Genomic DNA, 23309 nt, shown 5'->3' with positions numbered 1-23309 from the left:
TGAATTTGTCAAGAATTAGCAAAGTCCGTCAAGGGTGTTGTGAAGTCACGTTAATGCACGCAGATAATGTGTACATTGTCTTCGAGGATGCTCTTTACAGATTTTAGGGTGTGGGGGTGGCAATTCTAAGATGGCGCCTTTCAGTGGCGACTCTTTTCATGTAGCTCAAATATTCTCATTTAGAATGACTACAGATGGCATCTACAGTCACAGACACTGACACTCCAGTAAGCAACATTGTGTTAAAAAAAAAAAATCGATCTTTTGTCCCTTGTTCTGCACCATACTGCCGCTGCAAAACAATAACACACATGACACATGTAAATGACAACAAATCTGACTCTGAATTATTAACCAGCCACATTCCCATCATGCTTGGCAGCACTTTCCCCTAATTAACACAGTCAAGAGATTACAGATGATGGAACAAGTCGTTTGCTTCCCTGACCCACCAGGAGTTATTTCCGGAGTAAACAACAGGGAGACTGAGAAGCATGAAGCAGCACAACATGAGGATGCCGGCACAGGAGGCATGGCTTGCCGTGAATGACAGGCGATGGCCTTCTGCTACCAAGGGCAGAAGTGAAAGAAGATGCTGCTGTTTGGTGGGACCCTATGCGTTCAACCCTGGATAACAACCTTCAGTGTCGTTGATGAGGAGTGAGCTAACAGAGGGGGTTTCAGATTGAGCAGGGTAGTTGAATAGAAACTCTTGCCCCGAACATGCATGTCTAGATTAGTGGGAAGAGTAAATCTCAAAATTGAAGTTTTGTCCCCTAACAGGGGAGGTGTCTTGACCCTGGGTTTGGGGAGGGGGCTTCAGGATGTTTTCATCTCTCTGCTTCAAGAGGCTGGGAAGAATGACAATAGCAAATGTCAGAAACTACACTGCATTGAGCAACAATCATACACACGGGTCACTGTGTGTGATCATCCAGAGACCACTGGACAATTACAGCAGGCTACAGATGCTGGAATCTAGAGCAAAAAGATAAGTTGCTGGAAGAACTCAGCAGGTCAGGCAGCATTTGTGGTTGGAAATGGATAGTTGAGGTATTGGGTTGAGACCCTTAAAGACTGAGGACAGGGAAGACGGCTAGTACAAGGAGTAGAGCAGGGGGTGGGCGGAGGTAAAACACAGGATTCTGTTGACACCGTGGTTAAGTGAAAAAACACACAAATGCTGGAGAAACTCAGCAAGTCATACAGTGCCTTTATGTAGCAAAGGTAGAGATACATCAACGTTTTGGGCTGGAGCCCTTCATCAAGGTGGGAGGATGTGAGACAGGAGCCTGTAGGGGATTAGTGGATAGAGGTCAGGTGAAGAATAATGAATAGAAGGAGCCAGGTGAGAGAGTGGGCTGCACACGGGGAAGGGTGGGGGGTAGGGTGTGCTGTGCTTGTGTGTATGATAGGGAGTGAGGGTACTGGGTCACAGAGAGGGAATACACATGTGCATGTCTTCTGCAAAATGAACGTCCCATTCATTGAAAAAGCCACACTTTAACATGTGGAAGTGTAACCACCCATGCATCAGGTCCCAGTTGTCACACAGGGAAATTGTCCTGTGAAGCATCCCTTTGTTGCCAGTTTTAAATGAGTACTTTCCACTGAAGTGGTGCATTTCTAGGCCTGCCCTCTCTGCTGTGCTGCCCGTGCCTCCTGCTAACCAGACTGCCGGATGAAGTGGCTGGGCCAGAATGCTCCCTACCTTTGAGTTTCTCCACCATGAGGCTGGCCTCGTGCTCCGAGTAGTGTACAATGGGTGCTGGCGAGGGTGGCCGCAGCTGCTCGTCCTCCAGCATGCGCCGGTGACGTTCCTCCCGTGCAAACATCCGTTGCTTGCACTCCCACTCATAGAAGTCATCCCTGGCCTGAGCAAAGTCCACGTGCAGGCGGCCAGTGTCCTTCTTGTCCGTGCTTGAACCCAACCGCATGCGGTAGCCTGAGGGCAAACAGAAGACCTGAACAGGACATTCTAGCCCGGTGCCCAGAGACAAATGGGCTTTCTCCTTGAGCTTCCTCCTTCTGCTGGATCTTGATTCACAGCCATGGAAAAAAGCTCTTCAGCCGTCTCAGTCCATATGGACCATCTTACATTGATCCTATGTTTATTCACTCCAGATTCCACCACTTACCTATACACTTGGGGACAAATGACCATGGCCAGTTAAACTACCAGCCTGCATATTGTTGGGATGTGGGAGGGAACCTGAGCAAACCCACACCATCACAGGGAGAACGTGCAAACTCCACAAAGACAGTGCCAGAGTTCAGAATCAAATCTAGGTCATTGGAGCGGTGAGGCAGTGGTTCTACTTTCTGGGCCACTGTGCCTGCCTAAATTACTTTTGTTATTTTCTCCCTGTAGGGAGAAAAAAGTGAGATTGGTGCAAATGGATGGTTGATGGTTGGCATCATCTTGGTGGGCCAAAGGGCCTGTTTTTGGTTGTAGGACTGTTTGACTCTGCTGTGGAGGGATATTGAGAGCAGTATGACATTAGATCAAAGTCTCCCCCAACAGCAGACACCATCAGGATTGAAATGGCACCGTTCAGCTGAGTGTCCAGAGTTGGGCCTGATCAGCTCCTCCTAGTCTGAAACCAAGAGCCCACAACAACTGAAAACCACTCAAATCTTTTAGTTTAGTCCTTCTCTCTATAACAGAGAGAATATGATTAAGTTAACCTGTTCATATATAAGGAACATAGAGTAGATGGTCACATGGCAGGGGTGTCTAAAACCAGGCAGCATGGATTTAAAATGAAGTGGGAACAATTTAAAGGGGACCCCACACAGGCAACTCTTCTACTGGAGTGGTGGGTTTATGGAACAAGCTGCCAGAGGAAGTGGTAGAGATAGAGGCAGATACAATGACAATGTTTGAGGAACTCTTGGACAGGCACATGGAGAGGGAAATAGGCCAATTGCAGACAAATGGGATTGGCTTAGATAGCTTTGCTGGCATGGATGAGTTGGATCAAAAGCCTGTTTCCATGCTATTTAATTCTACAAATCTATAAGCCGTTGGTTTCCACATCATCCAGAGTATTATTTTTTGTTTTGCTTTTGGGGCAGTCACAAAGTGATTTGGGGGGTGGGGGAGGAGGGCAGTGGGGGTGGTGGAAAGAGGCAGCCAGAGGCTCAGGAGAGAACCCCTGAGGAAGAGAGCAGGTAGAGAACCAGTTCAACCCTTCCACTTCACTCAACAGGGAACCCATACAGTTACACAGTGAGCTGTTAACTACACCAGTATATGTCCAGATCACGAGGCCACTTCCCTAGCTCTTCGAATGACCTCTATCCCAAGACTGGCTTGGTCCTAGTGCCAACCCACACCCTTCCACTCCTATCCCCGCCCCACCCACAGTCTGGGAGGCAACATCAGTGAGAACTTTAAAGGTAGGAATCACCTCAAAGGGACATTGTTGAGTTTGTGGCCAGCTTCCTGTTTACAATTTGTTTATTGACCAATTAGTCTTTCAAAGCTACCTTTTTGGTTTTGAAATGAGGTGCATCGGGATGTAGAGAAATTGTGACCATTCTGATCTCATGCCACACGAATCTCAATTTTCCTTAACAGTGGAGTCATACAGTCCTACAGGCAGAAGCGGGCGCTTCACCCCACCATCATTAGCTGCTTACACCATCCCCCTCCTCTGGGTTCTTCCCCTCCCCTCATCTGTACACCAGGAACAATTTATAGCAGCCAATTATCTGATATGTTTTTGGGATGTATGAGGAAACCAGGGCACCTAGGAGAAACCAAAGTGGTTAAGGAAGGAAATGGATGCAGAGAGCACCAGACGCCGGGATTGAATCCAGATCTCCTGGGTTGTGAAGCAGCAGTTCAATCTGCTGCACCACTAATACCCGCTGGTTCTTAATACAACAGTCAGATGAAGAGCCAATTAAAAGACATTCCAATGCTTCCTGATGTTCATTCTTCAAAGAACGCCAATAAGATGATTAGGTAGCAGATGCAAATAAAGACAATTAAGTTGTCCTTTAAGACCATAAGAAAGTGGAGCAGAAGTAGCCTATTTGGCCCATCAAGCCCACTCCACCTTGAGCTGATCCATTCTCCATCTCAGCCCCACTCCCCTACCCTCTCCATAACCTTCGATAACCTGACTTTTCAGATACCTATCAATCTCTCCTTTAAGTGCACCTTTATTGAATTAGAGAGAATTTAAGTACCAACTTACATTGAAAGACTGACACAGTCAATCACAATGATGACTGTCGATGCTGTACAGATACTTAACTCATTATCAACAAGTGCCAATTTCTCTAAAATTCACCCTCTGTGGGAGTTAGATAATGTAAGGCAGTAATGTGCAAGCACTGTGAGCTACTGGACCATTGATCTGAAAATACAGATCAATGCATGGGACCAGAAAAGTTTCAGATTTTGCTTTCTTTTTCCAGACCTTGGAAAAATGTGTTTAAGGTAATTAAGCACACATGGTAGCATCAACTTCATGGAAATTTTAGTTTTTGACATTTTCAACGTGTGTCTTATCAAACCAGCACTGAGATTTTAATTCTGTTATTGTATTAAAAGTAATTTAATATAATTTGCTAATCCTGGAACTCTTTGTAACCTTGAATCTTTCGTCGGCATATGGGATACGTATCCGCTGTTAAACAAGAACAAACACTGTGTGGCTTTCAGTCTCCACCTACAATGCTGGGTTTTGGATAAAAGGTTTACAGTACACTGGATTTTATTTTTTTTCCAAATGCAATAATACTGCTGGTCGTGTTACACTCAAACATGGCATTTTAGGTGGAGATGAACTTCAGATTTCACATGAAAATAACGTTTTCTACTTACCTTAATTCAGAACCATTTCGGCTATTTTGCCATTGGTCATTTTCAACAATATCTTTGTACCACAGAGCAGAGAATAAGCAAAAAACACAGTGAGTAATACACGGAAGTCTGGCAGTAATGATGGTTGGTAACAAACTGGCGCCAACAAAACATCGGAGCCCCACATGGGCAAGTGAGGTCAGATGTGGATTTTATACTTATGGTGTCACGTTGGCATAAAAAGTTTCGGATTTTGGAGCATTTCAGATTTTTGGAAAAAGGGTACTCAACCTGTACAAACTTTGTGTCCTACCATGGCAGCCGGAGAATTTAAATTCATGGAATTAAATAAGATCCGTTTTTATTTAAAAAGTTAAAAATTATTTTTAAAAATTACAGTCGCCATTAAACTACCAGACTGCTGCAAAATTTTAATTAGTCTGCAAATACTCTTCAGGGAAGGAAGTCTGCAATCCCAACCCAGTCCAACCTTGACATGACTCCAAACCCATCAAGGTGATTGGCACTTAACTGTACCCTTAATTTGGGAGTTGGGCATCAAATGCTAATATTACCAGTGACACCAATACACCACAATCAGATTACAAAAGCACAAAATATGCATACAATAGGTGCTGGGTTTACAAAAATTTGTAAAAGCCTGTGAGAGTGAGCTTAAAACTTTTCAGTGGCTATATTTGCATGTTCTTAAAAATATGCGTAAAAATGCAGTGTAGCCATGCCAACTGACATTGTGTGTGTTTGAAGCCTTTTAATTTCAGAATTAAATTATAGGTATGATTACATCAAGGGTGAATTGTGTCAGTGTACAGAGACTGGAGATTTTCAAGTTCACAATCTCATTTCTCCCATATGCCGATGAAAGATTCAAGGTTACAAAGAGTTCCATGACTAGCAAGTTATATTAAATTATTTTAATACAATAGCAGAATTAAAATCTCATTGCTGGTTTCATGAGACACATGTTGAAAATGTCAAAGACCAAAATTTCCATGAGGCTGCAAGTCCAGAGGTAACGTTGAGGCGAGATGGAGTTTGTGAGATTTAAAAAAAAAAGGATAATTGATTAATGAATTCAAATAGTTCTCACACTGCGAGTACATGAGAGGGAATCAGGTATGACTTTAACAGCATTTATTTCAGAGCTGTACATGACTAGCATAACTTATTTGATAGTTCCACTTGCCCTTTTTTTGAGTAATGTTTATCGTGTCTCAAAGGGTTTTTCAAGTAGTGAAGCACTTTTGCAATGGAATCACTGTTGTTAGATCATAACAGCCAATTTTAGTAAATTTTAAGGATCCTGCCAGCATTTATTGCCCATCCCTCATTTGTGTTGAGAAGATGGTTGTGAGTCACTTACATCCAGGTGGTGGTTGTAATATTTCAGCCACATTGGTGGGTCTGGAGCCACGCTGGCACCGGGCAAAGGACAGTAGATTTCCTTTCCTGAAGGACACGAGTGAAGTGGATAGCTTTGGTCATCACAATTTCTGAGACAAGTTACTCTTTGACAATCATGAAACACCCATCCCACCCTGAGCACTCTCTCCTCCTGTTGGGCAGAGTTTCAAGACTGTGAAACAACATGCCAACAAGTTCAAATGCAATTTCTTCCCTGCAGCCATCTGGCTCTTGAATGAACCTCACAACGGCAATCATCTGTTGCCCTTGCTATGCACAAATTGATGATTAACTGCAACACTATAATAAACTCTCACGCTCCTCCTTTATACAACTGTATTCAGTTGAGTTGTGGGACTGTTCATGAAAACAAACCTTCCTCATTATAACAAGTAAAAATCTGAAGGTACTTAAGTCGTATGATCAGCCACGATCAAATCAAATGGCAGTGGAGGCTTGAAGGAATGAATGGCCTACTCGTTGTGATGAACTTGAAATGTGCTTGAAACTAGGTTAACTGAATTTAAATTCCACAGCTGCTATGGTAGGATTTGAACTTAGGTCTCTGGATGATTACTCCAGACCTCTGGACTGCAGGCTTGGTAAGTTAACCACTGCCCCACTTGAACCCCATTCATTTGCAAACCCAGTCAGACCATCGAGTGTCGAGGGATTTGGCTATCCAAGCTCTTGCCACGAATGGTCCTCAAGCCATTTGAGTGGGCTGACAAAATGCTCAGTGAAAAAGAGAGCACACCTGATAAGTAGATGGCTTTGTCCACCATAAACTCCTCAGCGTAGCGGATGTGGCAGAAGTTCTTCTTGCTTTTGCGAAGGGCTGTGATGGTGCCACATTGCTCAAAGACCTCACGAATGACCTCCTCTGCAGCATTCTCTGGCAAGCCCCCCACGAACACAGTCTTGCAGCCTGGGGGCCGGTCGCGGGTGGCTGGGGGTGGAAGGTCTGCAGAACATGAAAAGCCCAACAGTGTCACTCAAGGGAACTCCTCTAGCGGCCTGCTACTTGGACGTGCTTCCTTGCAGGCAGTCCTACAAGCAGCTCCTCCTGTAATCCCTGCCTGGCAAAAGATTAGCTGGCTTAACAAGCAACCCCTCTGCCTTTGACCATCCCCACTACTTCGATATAGTGAGCAGAATTCTCTCTTCATTACCTGGCAATATCATTAGGGTGCAATTTTTAACTACATCAACCTTGTGCCTGTCTGTAGTCGGCTTCAAAATCAGCCTCATCTCCACCACAGGGCTACAATCCCTTCCCCCGCCTCTCCCCCCCCCCCCCCGCTCCTTCCTTGAGCATAGGCCCTGCTAGCTCCTTTCCATCAACACCCTCACTTGCTGAAGCCTTCCCTGTCAACTGTGTGGCATATGCAGAACTATCTTTAGGTTAAGTCCTGCCTGAGTCCATTTCCTCAACTCTTTGTCCAGTACATTAATGACTGCATTGTTGCTCTCTCCTGGACTCGTGCAGAATTTGTGCACTACTTTTGATGCCAATGACCACTCTTCCCTCACCTTCACAGGGTTGATCTCAGACTCTTCCTTTCCTGTCTCTATTCAGTGATAGACTAACTACTATTTGCATGGCTATATGGACAGGAAAGGTTTAGAAGGATGTGGACCAAATAGAGGCATATTGGATGAGCCCAGAATGGCAAATTGGTCAGCATGGACATTGGACTGAAGGACCTGTTCAGTGATTCTGACTCTACTAACATTGTTTAGTCTGATGATGGGTCTTTGACCTGACACATTCATTCAGTTTCTCTTCCCACAGATGCTGCCTGACCTGCTGAATATTTGAATGAATAATTTACTGCCTTAGACACAAGTACAATGTAGAGATGCAATGAAAATTTTTGTACTGTAAAAGAACTGCAGCCATTATTAGCCATAGGATTCTGTATTACAAATCTCCCATCACCATTCTCTGGAGGCCAGAAACACTGGGCTGCCTTATAGGGGTATCTCACATACACACAAATTCACCATTTATTTAAATATTACCACAGGCTGCGAATCTGTGTGCTCCAGATTCTCAGCTCTCCACATGATGTGTAAAGACACTGATTCATGTGTTTTAGTTCAAGTAAAACACACTGCCTATTTCATATGGACTGCTGAGTACCATGTAAGAGTGAGGTCTTGCTGCCTGTACCCCATTTTAGTCAATTACAACTAGCTTCCCCCTTGTTGCTGTTTTTTAAATATTTTTTTATTTTTCACACTGAGAACCATATCAACCAAAATATGTACAAACATTTATCATTAAATATGCACAGTGGGATTTTCTCCCTTTTTTCACCCTTTCCCTCCCTCCCCTCATCCCACCACCCCTCCAAAACCCATAAATATTCAACATATACAATACAATAAAACCATAAAACAATATCTTCACATGAAGGAAAATTAACAAGAAAAATGCGTCATCTATTTGTTACACACTGAATCAAGTAATTTTGTCTTCTTATCGTTTTAGGGGGTGGAGGTCCGAGGCAAGCTCTCTCTGTTATGTTCCATGTACGGTTCCCAAATTTGTTGAAATATATGTTATTTTTTCCAATGGAATACATTTATTCATTTCCATGTACCATTGCTGTATTCTCAGGCTCTCTTCCATTTTCCAAGTTGACATTATACATTTTTTTGCTACTGCTAAGGCTATCGCAATAAATCTTTTTTGAGCTTTATCCAATTCAGACCTAATTCTTTACTTCTTATGTTACTTAAAAGAAAGATCTTTGGATATTTTGGCATGTTATTTTTTTGTGATTTTATTTAATATTTGATTTAGTTCTTCCCAAAACATATTCACTTTCTAACATGCCCAAATTGCATGTATTGTTGTTCCCATTTCCTTCTTACAGCGAAAACATCTATCTGATAATGTTGGATCCCATTCTTTTAACTTTTGGGGCGTGATATATACCCTGTGTAACCAATTATACTGTATCATGCGTAACCTTGTGTTTATTGCATTCTTCATAGTTCCAGAACATAACTTTTCCCATGCTTCATTTTTTATCTTTATGTTTAAATCCTTTTCCCACTTTTGTTTAGGTTTATAGTTTATTTCATCATTTTCCGTATCTTGCAGCTTAATGTACATGTTCAATATAAATCTTTTAATTATCATTGTGTCTGTAATCACATATTCAAAGCTGCTTCCTTCTGGTAATCTCGATCTATTTCCCAATTTATCCTTTAAATAAGCTTTCAGTTGGTGATATGCAAACATTGTACCATGAGTTATTCCATATTTGTACTTCAACTGTTCAAATATTAATAAATTATTTCCCAAAAAACAATTTTCTATTCTTTTAATTCCCTTTCTCTCCCATTCTCTAAAGGAAAGGTTATCTATTGTAAAAGGGATTAGCAGATTTTGGTATTTGGTAATTTGTTTTTTTTCCTTTCTAAGTGGATATTCTTCCATATATTAAGTAAATGATGCAGTACTGGTGAGCTTTTATATTGCACCAGTTTTTCATCCCACTTATAAAGTATATGTTCCGGTATCTTCTCCCCTATTTTATCTAGTTCTATCTTAGTCCAGTCTGGTTTTTCCGTTGTCTGGTAAAAGTCTGATAAATACCTTCATTGTGCAGCTCTACAATAATTTTTAAAGTTTGGTAACTGCAAACAACCTTGGTTATACCTCTCTGTTAATTTATCTAACGCTACCCTCAGTTTACCCCTCTTCTAGAATTTCCGTATTATTCTATTTAGTTCATTAAAGAATTTCTCTGTTAAGGGAATTGGTAACGATTGAAATAAGTATTGTATCCTTGGGAACACATTCATTTGAATGCAGTTTACCCTCTCTATTAATGTTAGCGGTAATTCTTTCCAATGTTCTAAGTCTTCCTGCAATTTCTTTATTAGTGGCTGATAATTTAGTTTGTACAAGTGGCTTAAGTTGTTATCTAACCTGATCCCTAGGTATCGGATTGCTTGTGCTTGCCATTTAAATGGTGATTCTTTTTTAAATTCTGTATAATTTGCATTACTCATTGGCATCACTTCACTTTTATTTGAGTTGATCTTATACCCCGATATTTCTCCATATTCCTTCAATTTCTTATGTAATTCTTTTCTTGATATTTCTGATTCTGTTAGGTATACTATGATGTCATCTGCAAATAAGCTGATTTTATACTCCTTCTCCTTTATTTTTATCCCTTTTATTTTATTTTCTGTTCTTATCAGTTCTCCCAATGGTTCTATTGCTAAGGCGAACAATGAGGGGGATAATGGACATCCCTGTCTAGTTGACCTACTTAATTTAAATTGGTTCGATACATATCCATTTACTGTTACCTTCGCCAATGGTCCATTATACAATGCTTTAATCCAATTAATATATTTTTTTGGTAGATTGAACCTCTGTAATACTTTAAATAAATAGTTCCACTCTACTCTGTCAAAGACTTTTTCTGTTGGTTTCTTATTTCCTTGAACTGCATGAATTAGATTAATAAGTTTACAGACATTATCCACTGTTCATCTTTTTTTAATAAATCCAGTTTGATCTTGTTTTATTATTTTTGGTACACAATTGGCCAATCTGTTTGCTAATAATTTCGCTATTATCTTATAATCTGAGTTAAGTAGCGATATTGGTCTATATGATGCTGGTGTTAATGGATCCTTCCCCATCTTTGGAATTATTATAATTATTGCTGTCTTACATGAATCTGGCAAGTTTTGTGTTTCTTCTATCTGGTTCATTACTTCCAGGAGAGGAGGAATTAATAACTCTTTAAATGTTTTATAAAATTCTATTGGAAATCCATCCTCTCCTAGTGTTTTATTGTTCGGCAACTTTTGAAATATATCCTGTACTTCCTCTATTTCAAATATTTTTATCAGTTTGTTTTGTTCCTCTTCTTGTGATTTCGGCAGTTCAATTTTAGCTAAAAACTCTTCTATTTTATCATCTTTCCCCTCATTCCCAGTTTGGTATAATTGTTCATAAAATTCCTTAATTTTTCATTAATATCTATTGGGTTATATGCAATTTGTTTGTCCTTTTTCCTTGATGCAAATATAGTTCTTTTAGCTTGATCTGTTTTAAGTTCCCAGGCTAATATTTTATGTGTTTTTTCTCCCAGTTTGTAATACTTTTGCTTTATTTTCATTATGTTCTTGTACATTTGTAATGTTTCATTTTTTTTTTCGTCCGCCAATTTTCTCTCTTTCGTTATATCATCCCTTTCTACTAGTTCCTTTTCTGTACTTACTATCTCCCTTTTCAACTGCTCTATTTCCCGATTGTAGTCCTTTTTCATCTTAGTTATATAACTTATTATCTCTCCTCTAACGAAGGCTTTCATTGCTTCCCATAATATAAATTTGTCTTTCACTGATTCCGTGTTTATTTCAAAATATGTTTTAATTTGGCATTCAATAAACTCTCTAAATTCCTGTCTTTTAAGTAGCATGGAGTTTAACCTCCATCTATATGTTCTTGGTGGGAAGTCTTCCAGATCTATTACTAATAACAGGGGTGAATGATCAGATAGTAGTCTAGCTTTATATTCAGTTTTCCTAACTGTCCCTTAAATATGGGCTGACAACAAAAACATATCAATCCTTGAGTATGTTTTGCTTTTGGTGCAGTCACAAAGTGCCAACCCACACCCTCCCACTCCTATCCCCGCCCCATTCTCTAAAGGAAAGGTTATCTATTGTAAAAGGGATTAGTGGGTTTTGTGTCAATAACAATTTTGGTATTTGGTAATTCTTTTTTTTCCTTTCTAAGTGGATCTTCTTCCATATATTAAGTAAATGATGCAATACTGGTGAGCTTTTATATTGCACCAGCTTTTCATCCCAGTTATAAAGTATATACCTTCTCCCCTATTTTATCTAGTTCTATCTTAGTCCAATCTGGTTTTTCTCTTGTCTGGTAAAAATCTGATAAATACCTTAATTGTGCAGCTCTATAATAATTTCTAAAGTTTGGTTATACCTCTCTGTTAATTTACCCTCGGTTTCCTACTTTTCCACAAAAATGTCCTTATTATTCTTTCACTCCTTAAAGAATTTTTCTGTTAAGGGAATTGGTAATGTTTGAAATAAGTATTGTATCCTTGGGAACACGTTCATTTTAATGCAGTTTACCCTCCCTATCAATGTTAGCGGTAATTCTTTCCAATGTTCTAAGTCTTCCTGCAATTTCTTTATTAGTGGCTGATAATTTAGTTTCTACAAGTGGCTTTAGTTATTATCTAACCTGATACCTAGGTATCGAATTGCTTGTGTTTGCCATTTAAATGGTGATTCTTTTTAAAATTCTGCATAATCCGCGTTACTCACTGGCATCACTTCACTTTTATTTGCGTTGATCTTGTACCCCGATATTTCTCCATATTCCTTCAATTTCTTATGTAATTCTTTTATTGATATCTCTGGTTCTGTTAGGTATACTATGATGTCATCTGCAAATAAGCTGATTTTATACTCCTCCTCCTTTATTTTTATCCCTTTTATTTTATTTTCTATTCTTATCAGTTCTGCCAAAGGTTCTATTGCTAAGGCAAAAAATGAGGGGGATAATGGACATCCCTGTCTAGTTGACCTACTTAATTTAAATTGGTTCGAAAAAGTTTGAAAACCACTGTTTTTATCATTCAAAATTGATTCGTTATGTGCACATTTTCATAACTCCAAAGGAAATGGGCCAATGACAATTTTTCTCAAGCAAAATATTTCAGTAATAATTGGGTCTTGAGCAGTGATTCTCAACCTTCCCTTCCTACTCACATACCACCTTAAGCAATCCCTTACTAATCACAGAACACTTATGGCATAGGGAATACTTAAAGTGGTATGTTAGTGGAAAGTAAAAGGTTGGGAATCACTGGTCTAAAGCAACAACCACTGTTGGTTTCTTATTTCCTTGAACTGCATGAATTAGATTAATAAGTTTACAGACATTATCCACTGTTCGTCTTTTCTTCTCCACCTTATACGTATTTTATTTTTTTGTCCGCCAATTTTCTCTCTTTCGTTATATCATCCCTTTTTACTAGTTCTTTTTCTCTACTTACTATCTCTCTTTCCAACTGCTCTAATTCCTGATTGTAATCCTTTTTCATCTTAGTCACATAACTTATTATCTGCCCTCTAATGAAGGCTTTCATTGCGTCCCATAATACTCCCCACCATGACTACCAGCCCCCCCACATCTCCATCGGGCACACAAAACTCAAAACGGTCAACCAGTTTACCTATCTCGGCTGCACCATTTCATCAGATGCAAGGATCGACAATGAGATAGACAACAGACTCGCCAAGGCAAATAGCCCCTTTGGAAGACTACACAAAAGAGTCTGGAAAAACAACCAACTGAAAAACCTCACAAAGATAAGCGTATACAGAGCCGTTGTCATACCCACACTCCTGTTCGGCTCCGAATCATGGGTCCTCTACCGGCACCACCTACGGCTCCTAGAACGCTTCCACCAGCGTTGTCTCCGCTCCATCCTCAACATCCATTGGAGCGCTCACACCCCTAACGTCGAGGTACTCGAGATGGCAGAGGTCGACAGCATCGAGTCCACGCTGCTGAAGATCCAGCTGCGCTGGATGGGTCACGTCTCCAGAATGGAGGACCATCGCCTTCCCAAGATCGTATTATATGGCGAGCTCTCCACTGGCCACCGTGACAGAGGTGCACCAAAGAAAAGGTACAAGGACTGCCTAAAGAAATCTCTTGGTGCCTGCCACATTGACCACCGCCAGTGGGCTGATAACGCCTCAAACCGTGCATCTTGGCGCCTCACAGTTTGGCGGGCAGCAGCCTCCTTTGAAGAAGACCGCAGAGCCCACCTCACTGACAAAAGGCAAAGGAGGAAAAACCCAACACCCAACCCCAACCAACCAATTTTCCCTTGCAACCGCTGCAATCGTGTCTGCCTGTCCCGCATCGGACTGGTCGGCCACGGACGAGCCTGCAGCTGACGTGGACTTTTTGCCCCCTCCATAGGTCTTCGTCCGCGAAGCCAAGCCAAAGAAAAAAATAATATAAATTTGTCTTTCACTGATTCTGTGTTTATTTCAAAATATGTTTTAATTTGGCGTTCAATAAACTCTCTAAATTCCTGTCCTTTAAGTAGCATGGAGTTTAACCTCCATCTATCTGCTCTTGGTGGAATGCCCTCCAATTCTATTGCTAATAACAAGGATGAGTGATCCGATAACAATCTAGCTTTATATTCAGTTTTCCTAACTCTCCCTTGGATATGGGCTGACAACAGGAACAGGTCAATCCTTGAGTATGTTTTATGCCTACTTGAATAATATGAATATTCCTTCTCTCTTAGGTGTTGCCTCATCCATATATTCTTAAGTTTCATTTCCTGCATTGATTTAACTGTAAATTTGGCTACTTTATTCTTTTTGCTTTTCTTTTGTCCAGTTTTATCCAACATTGGATCCAAATTAAGGATAAAATCCCCTCCTAGCAATAGATTTCCTTGTGTATCTGCAATCTTCAAAAAAATATTCTGCATAAACTTTTGATCCTCCTCGTTAGGGGCATATATATTGAGCAAATTCCAAAATTCTGAGTATATCTGACACTTTCATTACATACCTCCCTGCTGGATCTATTATTTCCTCCACTATTTTGATTGGTACATTTTTATTAATTAATATGGCTACACCTCTAGCTTTTGCATTATATGATGCTGCCGCTACATGTCCTACCCAGTTTCTCTAATTTATGTTCCACTTCAGTTAGATGCGTTTCCTGCACAAATGCTCTATCTATTTTTTCTTTCTTCAGATAGCCTCTTCCTTTTAATTTGGTTATGTATTCAATTAATGGTTATAGTAACATAGTTCAACGTGGCCATCTTATATTTTGCTTACACCTCTTTTCCACTTCCTCGCCACCTCCATTCCCCTTTTCTCCATTTTCTCTCTTAGTTTTCCCTTATTAAACTCAATGTACGACAACACATTTAAAACATAAAATATTCCAACAATTCCCACACCCAATAATACCTTAATCCCAAATGCTACCCCCTCCCCCCCCGAGTTGCCCCTTAACCCTTACCGGGCAACCACAACTCCCCTTTCCATTTAGATTGCGATCTTGCTCACAAGCGTCAACTGATTTTGCAGTGACTGTTATTCCCTCTCCCCCCAGCCCCCCATAGAAAACATTAAAAAAAACACATATAACAAAGCTCTTTTTTTTTCTCCCTTACTTCCTTCCTTCCCTTCTCTTTTCCCTTAGTTTTTTTACATTTAGTTCTTTACATATACATTGTTTTTACATCTTTATATATACTTTATGTCGTTCTTCATTCTTGTTACATCTCTTCATCTCTCCTTCTGTTCTGCAAACGTTCTGCGAATTCTAGTGCTTCCTCTGGATCCGAGAGCAGTCTGTTTTGCTCCCTGGGTATAAATATTTTAAGCACAGCTGGATGTCTTAACATGAATTGATAACCTTTTTTCCATAAAATCGTTTTCACTGTATTAAATTCCTTCCTCCTCTTTAAGAGTTCAAAACTTATGTAAAAAAATATTTTTTGACCCTTGTATTCCAATGGTTTATTATCTTCTCTAACTATATTCCTTGTCCACTCCAGTATATTTTCTCTTGTCATATATCTCAAAAATTTTACTAAGATGGATCTTGGTTTTTGCTGTGTCTGTGGTTTCAGAGCTAGTGCTCTGTGTGCCCTTTCTATTTCCATTGCTTCCTGTATTTCTGTTGTTCCCAGGACCTTCGGGATCCATTCTTTTATAAATTCCTTCATGTCTGTGCCTTCTTCATCCTCCTTCAGGTCCACTATTTTTATGTTGTTTCACCTACTATAATTTTCCAACATATCAATTTTCTGAGATAACAACTCTTGTGACTCTCATTTTTTTGGTCACTTTCTTCCAATGTTTCTCTTAAGTCATTTGCTTCCATTTCTACAGCAGTTTCTCATTCTTCCACATTCTCTACTCTTTTCCCTATTTCTGTCATGACCAGTTTTAAACTTTGCATTTTATCTTCTGCTCTTTTCATTGCACTAAATTCTAATGAAAACCATTCTTTTAGTGATCTCATTTGTTCTTCAAAAAAGGCTTTATCTATATTCTGTCCATCAGTTTTACCTTCTATTTCTCTGTGAAGATCTTGGTCATCTTCTTCCTCTTCTCTGTCTGTACCTGTATTTGTGTCTTCTTCTCTTCTTTGTGTCTGTGTCTCTTCTGTTTTTCCTGATGAGCTGCTTATATCTCTGTCAGGTCTCCTCTTGCTGGGCCTCTTGCTGTTGCTCCTCCCCCCTGGGCTCCTTGTCCTCTTGTTGGTCACCCCGCCGTCTTTCTCCTTCGTCTGTTTCCTCACCCCCCTCCCCTGTCACCATTTGCATTCTCCAGCTGAGCGCCCTTGTGTCGGGCGACCCTCAGCTGGTCGCGCTGTGGCTCCTCTGCTGAGCCCCTCTCCCGTTGGTGCCTTCTTTTTCCTTTGATTGCACAGTTGCACACTTTTGTTTGGCTCCAAGAGCCATTTTTGAAGTCCACCGGTTGGGAGGTCGCGACTCCGCAGGGCAGGCACCAACCTTGGGGATTGGGCGCTCCTCGCCACCACAGCTCCTTGTTCCTTCGTGCGGGTAAGGCCTTCTTCCTTCTCTGGTGACTTTGCTTTTTTTTTTCGGTTGTTTTTACTTTCTCCTTCTTGGGTGCCATCTTCTTTCTCTTTTCTGCCACTTTATCTTCTATTTCTTATATTTTAGTTTTGTTGAGCTTTGTCTTTTCCTGACTTTTTTTTCTGGAGAGGGCTGGTTTTACCCAATTGGCCACTACTCTGTCACGTGACTCCTCCCCTTTGTTGCTGGTCAGGCTCACTTTACAGATTAGTTGTCTCTGACCTCAAGCTGTGTCTCCTTTGAGAATAGTGCCTTGCTATTCCAGTCTGACTGTTCCATACTCAATTTTGCAATGAAAGGTATCTCCAGACAGAAATACAGTGACAGAGGTACCAATCAGCCCTGTGTGTTGCTGGCTGGTTTGCTCATCAGCCAATCAATAGAGAAATACCAAAGTCTCCCTCACATGGTTGAAAATGTATCCCTGCCCTCACAACAGGAATGAACAGGAGAGTTGGTGTATCCTTCCAGAGATCAGCTTGGAGTTGTGGCTGCATAGTTATTGAGTCTCACAGTTACTCTGAGCCTGTCCCATTTGCCTGTATTTGGTCCATTTCCTTCTAAACCCATCCTATCCATATATCTGTCTAAATGTCTCTTGAACGTTATCATTGTACCCAAGTCTTAAGCACTCTCAGAATTCTCAGCCTGAAGGTGGGACGTTTAGTATAGCACTGAGCGCAAGGCTCTTACAATGCCAACAACCCAGGTTCAAAACTGTCCGAACAAGTTTGTACATTCCCCCCATGACCTGCGTGGGTTTTCTCTGGGTGCACTGATTTCCTCCCACCCTCCAAACTATACAGGGTTGGTAATGGGTTTCCTGAGCTAGACGGGCCTTCCATTCTTCTGTGTCATTAAATAAAAATATCATCCAGAGTAGTCTTGTCCTAACTTCACTCTACCTTACACTTCATGTCACTCACCAAATGCTTTCAAACACCTGCTTTTCACCTTTCCATGGCACATTTGAATTTAATTTAGACATACAACATAGTAATAGGCCATTTCGGGCCACGAGTCCGTACCGCAACAGGTGCCCCCTTCCTCAGTGTTGACACACATGACTCCCCCCCCCCCCTCCTCCTCCACCCCCACCCCCACCCCCATCCTGCCACGAACACCTCTGCAGTAATTCATCCTGTGACAGGGACATGGCGTTTCCACATCACTGCAGAACATACGGAAATCTAGGACTCTGTTGATCACAAAGGTGAGCACTCCCACCGTTTCCCCCTTTCCCCAGACTTCCACCCATCCTCCAGTCCACCAGCAGCCCTGGCACTTACTTGGGTTTGCAGGAAAGAGCGTGCAGCTGGCACAATGGATAATTTCCTTCACAACCGGAGATCCCTGAGAAACTGGCGCTTGCAGTAAACCTATCCTGGCCATTGCTGGGTTAACCGGGGCCATTCCCGCCATCAACCCCAGGCCATGCTCGAACGTGGGCATGCAGATGGGATCTGGAAGCACAAGACTGCATGTGACCTTTGTTCAGCTGTCGGGGGACGGGGGGTCAATTGTGACCGTGGCATCAAGGCGAACACCCGTGCTCCAATGGGACATCATCATCAATGTCCCCAAAACACGACAAAGACAAGCTTTACCCTCCCCCGCCACCCCCCGCCCCCCCCACCCCCCCCCCCACCACCTCCTTGACCCATCACAGGAGCTGTCGATGCTCAGTCACCAGAAAACCTTCTGGAATGGTTTACCTAATATTGGTAGATAATGGGAAGGGGGAAGGCAGTGAAGGAATGCCAGTCAGCACCCTGCACGACTGCAGGGAGTGGTGGTCAGTGCAGCTGCTGACTGCCTTTCGAAACCTGTCCTCAGTTTACAGAGCAGAGCCAGTGAATGCATCTTACAAATGAGCTCAGGCACCACTGGCTTCACCTGCATCAATCTGGTGAGTTTGTATGTTCTCCCTTTCCCACAGAGGATGGGTGGATTTCCCCTGAGTGCTCTAGTTACCTTCCATACCCCAAAGACGAGTGATCTGGTTAACTGGCAACTACACTTCCCTGTGTGTGATGGGGTCAATGAATCAGGGGTGGGCAGAGTCAGTGAGTTGGGGGCTGCAGTGGCTGGATGGGTCTGTAAGTGCACTGGTGAAAAGATTAATTATTGAGAATGCATAGATTTGAATGTCTGAAGAGCTTCCTTCCATGTCTGAAGCAGGAATGGATTATGAGAGGCATTGATCACTAGTTGGTCTCACCTCAGAAAGGTCTCTTTTAACAAAGTTCAACAGCCTCAACCCCAATCCTATCTGGCTGTGATTTGTAGTACAATAATCCAAAACGTGGAGCCATAAACACGACGCTATTAGAGCAGCAGGACCCAGGTTACTATCCACCGCCGTCTGTAAGAAGTTTTTATGTTCTCCCCATGTCTGTGTGGGCTTCCTCTGGGTACTCTGGTTTCCTTCCATGTTCCAAAGACACATGGGATTTGTTGGTTAATTTGTCACATATAGGCTCATGGGCCAGAAGGGCCTGTAACTGTGTTTTATCTCAAAATTAAATTGGAGGAGCATCTGGGCAAGGAGAAATTACGATGAGGCTTAAAGTATCCTGATGAGGTGCTTTCCGAAGCACTTTTTAACCACACCAAAGGGATTAACAATCCAGCTCTGCCCACTGGAATAAGGCAGAGATGGAGGTATGGATCATTAAAACTTCTAATGACTTAGGTGGTCCAAAAAGAGAAATAGAGCAGCAGGGAAAGGCGAGGGACAACAAAGATTTGCTTTCTTTGATGACAATACTCCTTGTATGAAAGTCAGCTGGTAGCTTAGCTCTGATCAAAACATGGTTCCTGTTTTCTGCTCATTGTGACCTGTTGGCCCTTGTGAACATGCTCCAAAAGCAAAAACATGGCTGAAGTGCCTCACTCAGATACTTGAACCAAATGGGACCAAAGCATCTATGAAAACATGTGGTGTAAAATCCCATCCTGACAGTGTTACTGTTCTGTGCTCCTTATCTGCCACCTCAATTGTTTTCAGCTCTATTAATAATGGTGCCCACTGTGCATTGATATTCCCTTGCTCTTCTTTCCAGCTCTGGGAGCGCACCAGAAGATCGGAAAATAGGTAACGGGACTCCCTTGTTCAAAGAGAGAGGAAGAAAAAAAAGGCAGGAAACTATAGGTCAGTTAGTTTAACATCTACAGTTGGCCAAGATGCTGGATTCAATTATCAAAGAAGAAATAACTGATTCATTTAGAGTTAACATGGTTTTATAAAAGATAAATCATGGTTGACAAAATTGCTTGCATTCTTTGACGATGTGGCAGGGAGAACCTGTAAATCTAGTATATGTAGATTTCCACAAAAAGCAGGGTGCCATATAAGAGAGTGGTGCAAGTTTTGGAGGAAGTGTGTTAGTATAGTTTCACAGGAAGCAGAGTGGGACAACGGGTCCTTTTTAAGCAGGAGGAGTGGAACTAGTGGAGTACCCCAGGGATCATTCTTGGCCTCCATTTCCCAATGATACAAAATAGGTGGGAATATTATGATAACTTTGCAATTCAGTAAAAGGATACAATGGTAGATAGATTGAATGATTGATCAAAAACATGGTCAATGGAGTTTAAATATAATGATCAGGTTATACAAATGGTTATCTAAATGGAGAGAGATTGCAAATCAGAGGGATCTGGGTGTTCTAGTGGGTGTATCACAAAAGGTTAGCAGGCAGGTGCGACGTGGCTCTCGCTGTTGCATAGTTCACCTGCTGAGGGCTTGCCCCCAGAACAGAATCAACAACCAACTGATCCTCACGGAGGGGTTCTCCTACTCTGCACAACCTCTTGCTGATGAGCCAATGGATCAATGGGTGGACCTGCGCCTAACTGCAGAAGGACTGAACACACGGCTTTACAGGAATCAAAACATGGTTACCTGATACCAGCGGCACTGGGGAGATCCCCAAGTTGTTCATGGCTGTGGCCCATGCAGTGGTGTCAGCGACGGACATACTGATCTGGCTGGGTCCCAAGACAATGCCTTCCAAACCTTCTGTCCCTGCAAAGAGAAAGGAAGTTGTTTAATTGAGCTCCTCTGTGTCTGGGATTGTCTTTAGGAAGTAGATAGAAGGAGGTGGGCCTCTTCTCTGGCTCTCCCCTTTGTATGATATTCAGCAAGGTATAGAGCAGTTGGAAATAGGGGAAATGAAAGGGCTGCTGGAGTTTAATCCAAACAAGTGTGAGGGGTTGTTCTTTTGGGAGATCAAATTATACAATAAATGGTGTTCTGGGTTTTGAAATGCTCCAGAGCTCCTCTCATCTAGATTTACACCTTTTCTTCCAACCTTATACTCTTGACTAGTCCAGAATGCCAACTTTGTTACCATGGATATGTTGAGCCAAAGGCCTTATTCTGTGCTGTATGACTTGAGGATACCACCTGTCAATTTCATAATTTATCAACCTTCTCATAGAGCTTTGATCTTGCATGATGCATGTGTCTTTGGATTTTAAACATTTGGAATACTCTGCTTTTCTGATTGCAAGGAAATGTCAGCCTATGTGCACAGGGTCAACCCCACAGGCCCCTCCACACACTTTTCCTGGCTTTCCAGTGTTTAGGTAACAGCAATGCACTGTAGACTGACTATAACTGGAAATCCCTTAAGGATGGGACATCACAGGAGGCTATTCAGCACATTTTTTGTCGCTATCCAGTGCTTTTCCACAACTCTGCAAATCCCTAAAAAATGTGCATTCTCAAACGTGTCTTTTGGTCAAGTGCCAAAATCTACCTCAACACTCGGATTTGTTGATCAGTATACCATAAAATGATGAATTATAGAGCACAAATTTGCAATTACTGTGTATTGTATTCTCTTTTTATTTCCTGTGCTTACTGTCTTTTGTTCCCTAATTGAGGTTTTTTTTTGGCCATGCTTTGCAAAAGTTTAATTGTCAGCACTTAGAGCAGTAATATATGGTGCATACAGGGGTGAACATTTTCCCTTGTTATGTATAGCCTAAACGTGCTCCTTATTTTAAAGTCAACATAACCCAGCAAGGTTTCTATTCCAAATTTACAGCATCTGTGGATTTTCTTGCTCACAAGCATGTAGCCTCTCTTGAGCTGCGCTAGGCTGGGGCAGGACAACTGGCAGGAGACCCACCCTCTTCACCTCTCCCAAGAGCAGAAGAATTAGAAGCAGTGGTCAGTCATCCAGACCAAGACTGATATATGGCTGCTCCACCATTTTCCAGCAAACCTTCCCTTCAATTCCCTTAATGGCCAGAAACCAATGCCATCTGTTATGAATCAGCTCATTAACAACCCTCAGGGGAGAGAATACCAGAGATTCACCAACCTCATCCTCTTTATCCATCCATCCCCTAGTCTGAAAGTCCTGGTTCCAGCCAAAGGATGCATCCGTCCATCCAACATCATGGAGCATGGAATGCATACTCCATCAACAGGCCCTTCAGCCCAAGTGGTCGACGCCAACCAAGTTTCCTCCATTTGCCTATGTTTGACCCATATCTCTCTAAATATTTCCTATCCATCTGCCTGTCTAAATGTCTTTAAAATGTCCTAAGTGTACTTGCATCTACCACTTCCACTGGCAGTTTGTTTCATATACCATCCGCCTTCTGTGTGAAGAAGATGCCCCTCAGCTCCCTTTTAAACCTTTTCACCTCTCACCTTAAATCTCTGCTTTCTAGTTTGTGTCTTTTCCCCAGGAGAGGAGAGTCCATGATGATTCACCTTACCTATGCCCCTTATTTTATAAACTTCTCAGCCTCTCAGAGAAAAAAAGTTTTAACCTCTCCTTATAAATTCAAGCTCCCCACTCCCAGTGACGTCCCTTTGAATCTTTTCTGCACCCTTTCCAGCTTAATGACATCTTTTTTCTGTAGCTGTGTGCAATTCAGGTCACCCAAAACTCCAAACATGGTCTCACCAATGTCACATATAGTTTCAATGGGACATCCCTGCTCTGTACTCAATGCCCCAACCATAGTACTTTGCCACAAGTCAGTGCAAAACACTACAAATGCAATTGATAGTGTATGGTATTGGTTAATTCACAACCATCAATAATTTTAATGGCCAGTGATTTCAGATTAACAGCTCAGAACTCAAGCATAAACCTGCTGAAGTCTAGTTTGATATTGAGTTAGAATGCCAGCAAGGAAAACTACAATTAAAAAAAAATATTCACACCGTTTGCAATTATAAAAGCACTGGTCTTGGTTTGGTATTGCCAGCTCTTGAACAACCCCTGAAAAGGCTCTGATTATCATGGAAGATTGAGCAGGCTTTTACTCTCTGAAGAGGGGTAGGCTGCTGTTCACCATGAGTACTCTGAATCGTACAGTCGTTCAGTCTGACTCACTCATGCTGACGCAGTGGACACCCA

At 41.8% G+C, this 23309-nt stretch overlaps 1 protein-coding gene across 7 annotated transcripts in view; it reads right to left on the bottom strand.

Annotated features, from left to right (window-relative positions):
- Window positions 1–23309, bottom strand: part of enox1 (ecto-NOX disulfide-thiol exchanger 1) — a 305533-nt gene that overhangs the window by 115044 nt on the left and 167180 nt on the right. For all 7 annotated transcript variants that reach the window (XM_069889622.1, XM_069889619.1, XM_069889617.1 and 4 more), the window contains 4 exons: window positions 20828–20950; window positions 18210–18383; window positions 7002–7208; window positions 1712–1945 (listed from right to left, as the gene is read on the bottom strand). In XM_069889622.1, coding sequence (XP_069745723.1) covers window positions 1712–1945; window positions 7002–7208; window positions 18210–18383; window positions 20828–20950 — 738 coding nt within the window. The remainder of the gene's footprint in view (window positions 1–1711; window positions 1946–7001; window positions 7209–18209; window positions 18384–20827; window positions 20951–23309) is intronic.

Source organism: Narcine bancroftii, chromosome 7 (genome assembly GCF_036971445.1).
Source record: "Narcine bancroftii isolate sNarBan1 chromosome 7, sNarBan1.hap1, whole genome shotgun sequence".
NCBI lineage: Eukaryota > Metazoa > Chordata > Chondrichthyes > Torpediniformes > Narcinidae > Narcine > Narcine bancroftii.
Note: the sequence above shows the minus strand (reverse complement) of the source record. Positions and strands in the feature narration are given on the sequence as shown.